Source organism: Emydura macquarii, unplaced genomic scaffold (genome assembly GCF_026122565.2).
Source record: "Emydura macquarii macquarii isolate MOO-44397 ecotype Brisbane River unplaced genomic scaffold, CSIRO-AGI_Emac_v2 contig_3240, whole genome shotgun sequence".
In the NCBI taxonomy this organism is placed as follows: domain Eukaryota; kingdom Metazoa; phylum Chordata; order Testudines; family Chelidae; genus Emydura; species Emydura macquarii.
The window spans coordinates 3,327,737-3,334,768 of NW_027133377.1; the positions used below are offsets into that span (position 1 = coordinate 3,327,737).

Genomic DNA, 7,032 nt, shown 5'->3' on the forward strand with positions numbered 1-7,032 from the left:
GCCATAGATCTCTCCTCTCTAACGGGCAAGTTTCTATTTCAGAGAAGATTTATCCTTAGTTGGGCTCCAGGAATAAAATAATTTTTAATAGTGTTTCAGAATCACGAATTTATGCCTGAAAAATAGAATTTTTGGATTCTGCGAACTTTTATTAAAACTCTCCAAAATGAAACATTCTGCTCTCTGGAGTGGCATGCATGGGATGGGAAATATTCTCTCTTTTAAACAAGGAATGATTAAACAAAATAAAACCATTTTCTAGTAATCTGATAGAAGTCATAATTTAAAAACAAGTAATGCAATTAATAATGTATTGGTGCTTATGGTTTAAATATGTAAGAGAAAAACCTGCACTCACCCATGTGTGAGGCTCATAAGGCAATGGAATTACCATGTGTTTGCTGTGCAGAAAGGAGAAATCGATGAAGTCTACATCACACCCATTGCACTCTATAGAGCACTGCTCTGCATCCAAGCCCCAATCCAGCAAAGCATTTAGGCCAGTGCTTAATTGTGAACATGTGCTTAAATCCTACTGATTTTAAGCATATGGTTACATTGGCCAAAAACTCTGTGCAGGAAGCATGTAGCAGTCCTTAGCTACAGGGCGGAGAACGTTGTAGCAGCCCGGAGTGGCTCTGTGGCCTGTTTTTGGATTGAGGAATATTACAGGGTTCCTTATGCAAAGTCTGTTTGTTCAGTTTTTGTCCTAAAGAAGGCAGTTTGGCCCCTAAGAGGTAATGGGAGAATTATGATGAACTTTGGCTGTGTGAAACTTTCCATAATGAAACCTGAAACTATGGGAATCTTTGGGTTAAAACATGAAAACCAGCAGTTGCATGTAAAATGTATCTGGGTCCTGCAAACCTTTAATCGACATGCTCAGTGCTGGTTCTTTTGGGGTGGGGAGGGACATTTTTTGAGACTCAGTTATGTGGCTTTGCTTCATTCTTTTTTTTTTTCTAAATATATACATTTTTGACAATCACATGGATAGGTCTTCTGGGCTGAACGTATACTTAAAGATCCAGGTACAATATATATTGTTTAATAAAACTTGTCAGATGGGTTGTGGTTTTTTTTTCAATCTGTTTTTACCAGATTGAATCCAAATATACAAAGTTTAAAGTGGAATGCCAGTGGCACCAAACTACAGGCACCAAAAAATTAGTAAGCTTTGCAGAGCTTTTCTTGACCATAACTTTTCACATTTTGAATCTTGGTTAGTGCTTGCTTTCACAGGCTGCAGCTGGGACACATTATACCTGAAAGTGTTAACTGGTCTTTAGGAGAAAGAGAGGGTTATGAAAGGTTAAGATGTGCAGCTGCCTGATTAATGATTTTCGAGACATGTAGGCGGGTAGCTTGGGAGGAGCAGTTACAGTAACTATTAAAAAAAAAAATTCCAGTATTTTGAAAATTCAGAAACGATTGACCCTCCCAAAGGTGCTGGAATATGGGAATAGACTTGTTTTATCTGTTTAGGTGTGAAACCCTTCCAGTGTAAAACCTGTCAGAGAAAGTTCTCCAGATCTGATCACCTGAAGACTCATACCAGGACTCATACAGGTAAAACAAGTGCGTAAACTTTTCTTCACATTTATTTCATTATTTATTTAAGCTAAATCAATTGTATTGTGATTTAAATGTTTAGAGAGAGTCTTATAACCTTGGGTAAAATTTTCAAAAGCACCTAAGTGACTTACGAGCCTGAATCCCATTGTTGGTCAGTGAGACATGGTTCCTAGATGCTTAAATCACTTTTCAAATTAGGACGTAGGCTCTTTTGTTACTTAGGCACTGTAGAAAAGGTTACTCTTGTTACTTTGTGCTTTTAGGATGTGTCAGTTTGGCATAATGTATTTGGTCAGCTTTTGTGAAATGGCTTTAGTGGTCTCAGCCCACAAGCATCCATTGTACATAAACTATCACCACCACAATTGCCTACAAAGAGACCATTTAGTGCCAGTCTCAGCAGAGAGGCCGTGGAGTCTAAAGGATCCTCTCATCTCTACTTATGGCCCCTACAGGTCAGGGCTGAGGCCTAATATAAGGTATCTTGTGGGGTCTGGCACCACTACTAAGTTGTTTGTCCTGTAATCTCTCCTGTGGATAAAGACAGCACCTTTTGCCAACACTAAACAGTCACGCACACACACTCTAAAGTAAAAACTTGCCAAAATGTTCAAGGAACGTTTGAAGAGACACAAAGATGAAATTAAAATAGACCCTTTCCATTGCATTTTAACTGAAACGTCACGTTCTGGGGGTAATTTTAGAATTATTTTTGTGAATCTACATTTTCTGTAAAACAGCGAGAGTTCTGTGGTACCTTAAAGATTAAGAAATTTATTTGGGCATAAGCTTTCGTGGGCAGAAACCCACTTCGTGATCCTACAACAATCAGAATTATTCGCCTGGCACTTTCCAGGCTGCCAGCCTAAATGGATGCTTGAGACAATGTGCTACATACATTTTCGTTGTCTGCAAATAGTGAGGGGCACAGTTTTAACCCCCAGTGCATGCCCGCTGTCACAGTGTGTGAGTGAGGTCTGAAATTCGGTGCATCTTCTCTTGGAAAACAGGTGTGTTCATAGTTAACATGGGTTAACATGAGGTAAATTCCTAGCAAAGACAAGGCAGTATGTAGTTTTCACATAAATTAGTAGATTGAATTAAAGGCTATGGGGGAAGTGTAGGTTATACTTCGACCTGTTAACATGTGAAAACTACACACTGCCTTATTTTCGCTAGCATTTTACTACGTTAGTTAATTCAAGTTAAGAAAACACTTTTTTTTCCCCCCCCAGTGAAGATAAGACCAGAAGCTCTGTTCTGTGCCTGAGTGAGATGATTAAAACCCAAAGAAAGATTAGAGCTTGGAGCCTTCCCACCTTATAGCCACAGCATGAGCTGTGCCTGTGTCGTCACTGCCAAAAAAGGTGTGTTTTTACAGCAAGTTAGCTAACTCAAGATGTCTCCATTCAAGAGTGCAAAGGGGGACACAGTTTTTTCCTTGATGTAACTAGCTGAGGTCAGTACCATAGCCCCTCCCTTGGAGTTGACCTTGACTAGCTACATCAAGGTAGAAATTACAGGTGCCTTGTCTTCCCAGAGATTTTATAGTGAGGCAGCTAAATTGAGTTAGCCATCTGACTCTAAAAGGTACGACTGTTTTGGCAGTGAAGACGTAGCCCGTGACATCTGCACAGGGGAGTAAGGAAGCAATGCCTTGCTTCCTGTATTGCCTCACAGGACTGCTAGTCCTCCTCCGGAGCAGACAGGAGTGTGTAGAGCTTTGACTGTCCCCTCCCGTCCAGCGTGCAGGATTGTGCCGCTGATCCAGCATGGAAGGGAAAGTAATCTGCACCCAGGATAGGACTGTGGCAAGGGGAGAAGCAAATTTGTCTCTGAGGCAGCACAACTACATGCTACTCTTACTCAGAGATTGTCCCAAAGTACAATCTAGCCCATAATGATTAATGCACATCACTGAGGATGATTTGGCCAGTGCTGCTGAGAACTGATGGCATGAAGTTCACTTACACAAGTTTGGGATTTTATTAGTAATTCTGACAAATTCAACTCTGTTCTGAACCATTCTATACCTTTCTGTAATAATCAGAGCTTGTCGAAGCATTAAATCAGAATTAATCAGACCTTAAAACCCATTTAATTGCTTGACATTTTGCAAAAAAATACACAAACTAAACTTCACCACAATCCAAACTTCCCCTGGAAGTTTTCAGATGATCAACAAATGATCTGCACAAGTTGTGGGGCAAGGAAGAGGGCGACAAGGAAGTGATAGTTAGGAAAGCTCATACCAACTCCAGAGTATATTGAATTGGAGAAGGCCGGACCTCTAGCCAGCACAGATGAGTTCAGGTCCAGAAACAGACCAATACTTACTTAGAGAAACAAAGAAACAAATAGAAAATCCAAGTTATATGAATTAAACTACAACTCTAGAAAAAGAATACAATTTCTGATTCTGTTCTGACCTATGACCTGCTCTGGGCTGCTGAGGACATTCCTCCAGGACTTCTGCGCTGTCAGAAATGTGACCTGCTACTGTATTTGCATGCTGTGGTAAATTGAAGAATAGATAAAAGTGCAGAAAGACTATTTTTCTATTTGGGTCTGTTTGGTGTTTTATTATTGATCTGCTTAGGGGAGCGCTAGGGAAATATGGAACATTCTGGACCTCCAATAATTTCCTATTTTTTCTTCTCAGTTGGACATGTGAGGTCTGCTTGACTTGGAAAGCAGTGAGGAACTTTTTGTACCAGCTCACCAAGCGTGAGGCTAAGCTCCATAGACCTCTTCTTACCCAGCTCCATAGGTCTTCACTGAGCATTGATGGCTCGATTGAGCCTATTGAAGTAATTGGAAATGACTGACTTCCATGGACATTGGATCAGGCTTTAAACAATAACCACTGGTGTTCCAGGCCTGCGTGCTTCCTTTTGGAATGTGCTGTTGCAAAATGTTTAGCTTAATCTTAAAAGGGCATCTTTAAAATGTGGGTTGAGAGAGGAATGCCCTCATTTAGGGTCTGGTCTTGCAATGGGCTGAGCATTGAAGTGAATGGGAGTTCAGGGGATTCAACACCTTATAGGGCTGGGCCCACAGTTAGTTTCCTATTAAAAGGAGTTCAAAAGAAACAAAATAAATGGTAAATGTTTTAGTCCATCTTTATGCCAGTTAAATAATGGGCTATTTTTGTTAACAGGTGAAAAGCCATTCAGCTGTAGATGGCCCAGCTGTCAAAAAAAATTTGCCAGATCTGATGAATTAGTCCGTCATCACAACATGCACCAGAGGAACATGACTAAACTTCAGTTGGCCCTTTAGACAGTTCAAACAAATGAATAAACCAGATGGGACATTATGAACTACTGCAAACGTTTTCAGTCATCCTTGACCACCTCTTAAGGAAAGCTACGGCTGTCTTCACTACCCAGTTGAGACAAGTTAACTAAACTGTAGGATTCTGTTCAGTTTTGTCATCCATTTGGACTTAAAAAAAAATTCCCATCTAATAATGTTAAGTGATTTTCTTTTGTAACATTGTTATGGAATTACAAAGACTGTTACAGTTTAAATATTACTATGAACTATAATTACTTTTAATGTTTGGTTTTTTCCTCTCTAAAAAGCTTTCTATTTTTATTTTTTACTTGAATTTTTCCAGGTGCAAATTTATTGCACCTTATTCAGTCAAACTGTGTGTAGGGCATGCGTCTGCTACGGTAAGCTTTATGCTTACTGCATATGCGCTTATAGTAAGGTTTCCAAATTCTGATACAACCACACACTCCAAAAATATACCTGAGACATTTTTGGTAAACTTTGTACTTGTACTGCCTAAGGGCCCATTTTTAAAATGTAAGCTTTGCTGTGAATTTCACAAATCAACTTTTAAAAAAACCCATGTTTCTAGAGCAGCGAAGGCTAGATGAATCAGTACCTCTTTGTGCAGAAATTGAGAATCTTACGATTAAGTTAACTTGCTTTTACGTTACAGCATTGATCCCCAGAAACTGTATTCTCTCTGTTCAAATTAGTTTTTTTTGTACTGGTTTAAATTTATTCCATCATGAGATTCACAGATCTCCTTCTTACCCCAAAGGGATTCCAGTCATTGTAGACATTTGGGATTTGTTTACAATGTAAGCCACACTGGTTATGTGGCTAGCAAGCTGTATAAACTTAAAACTGAACTTAAACGGGGCTGGTCCAGGATCTCCATTAACAGATTACTCTTAAAATAAGTAACTTAAAAAGACTCTTCGTCAAGTATATGTGAAAAGAGACATTATTAGTGTGAGGAAATATATTGTTTTGGGAGGAGGGGTTTATTATTTCCTATTAATTGCTTGAAATTGTGTGTGTGTGTGTGTGTGTGTGTGTGTGTATATATATCTGATAATGTATTGCTCTTAGACAACTAAAATTAGAAAGTGTATAAATATTAGATGCATCACTGTTCTGATGTTGTTGCTGTTACAAATTATTGATAACACTAAGAATGTAACCTGCATTTTTCACCAAGCTTTCAATTAAAGCCCCTTCAAAGAGAAAAAAAACGAGAGTCCAACAGCTGTCTTGTTTCAGGCTGGTATTAGATTTCACATGCCATGTTCAATAGTTTCCATTTTTATATATAAAGGTACCACCAGCATTGATGACCACTAGTTAACCTGTCCAGGTCTTGACCACAATTTATCCATCTGACTGGGGAATTGTACTGGCAACAGAAAACAGTATCAGGTTTCATATTATGTTATAAAACAGCTGCTTCAATCTTTTTTTCCTTTTGTCTTTTAGTGGGTTAGACCAACACAATGTGAGTGAAAACACGACAGCTTAGTAAAATAAATCTTTGAAACAGAAAATATTGGCCTTTTATAGAGCCACATGTAATAGTTAGCATGGATACCTTTTTTAGCTTAGAGGTCATAGGCTGGATACCAAGTAAGACCTAATTTACAACTTTGATGCACTAAATCAGTTCAACAGGTTGAAAAAACACTCATTCTTTTCCTAAAGTGTGAAAATGAGGATAAAAATAATGGTTACTTTGTCAACCTGCATGATTTTTATTTTGTAAATAAATACAGCCTGACTTTTTGCTGTCAAGCTCATATTTTGACCTTGCAAAATTATTGTATCCTACTTCCCTTCTTTAACTTTGATTTTTTTTCCAAGGTGTGGGGTTTTGGGTTTTGGGTTTTTTTTTTTTTTTTTTTTTTTTTTCGCAATAGTGCAAAACAATGGAGATCTAGCTATGATGGGTTAAGCTTTTGGCAGCTGCATACTCAAGAAAACTTAAGTTAATTCTTCAACTCTCCTTTTTCATATGAATATTGCATCACTGTTAATTACTGTTGGAGTACTGTGACTCACTTATATCATTTTATCTTATGCTGCCAAAAGATAGCATCTCTCTTGAGAAACCTATAAGTGTGGCAAACCTCAAATACTTAGAGTGAATGGTGTGTGTAAAACTGCAATATTAAACAAATA

The 7,032-nt window shown here is 38.4% G+C and overlaps 1 protein-coding gene across 4 annotated transcripts in view; it reads left to right on the forward strand.

Moving 5' to 3' along the window:
• Positions 1-6,645, forward strand: part of WT1 (WT1 transcription factor) — a 46,603-nt gene extending 39,958 nt beyond the window's left edge. For 3 of the 4 annotated variants that reach the window (XM_067532131.1, XM_067532133.1, XM_067532134.1), the window contains 2 exons: positions 1,486-1,578; positions 4,736-6,645. In XM_067532131.1, the coding sequence (XP_067388232.1) occupies positions 1,486-1,578; positions 4,736-4,857 (215 nt within the window). In that variant the 3' untranslated portion in view covers positions 4,858-6,645. The remainder of the gene's footprint in view (positions 1-1,485; positions 1,579-4,735) is intronic. The other variant, XM_067532132.1, reaches the window with a different exon arrangement.
• The last annotated feature ends 387 nt before the right edge of the window (positions 6,646-7,032 follow it).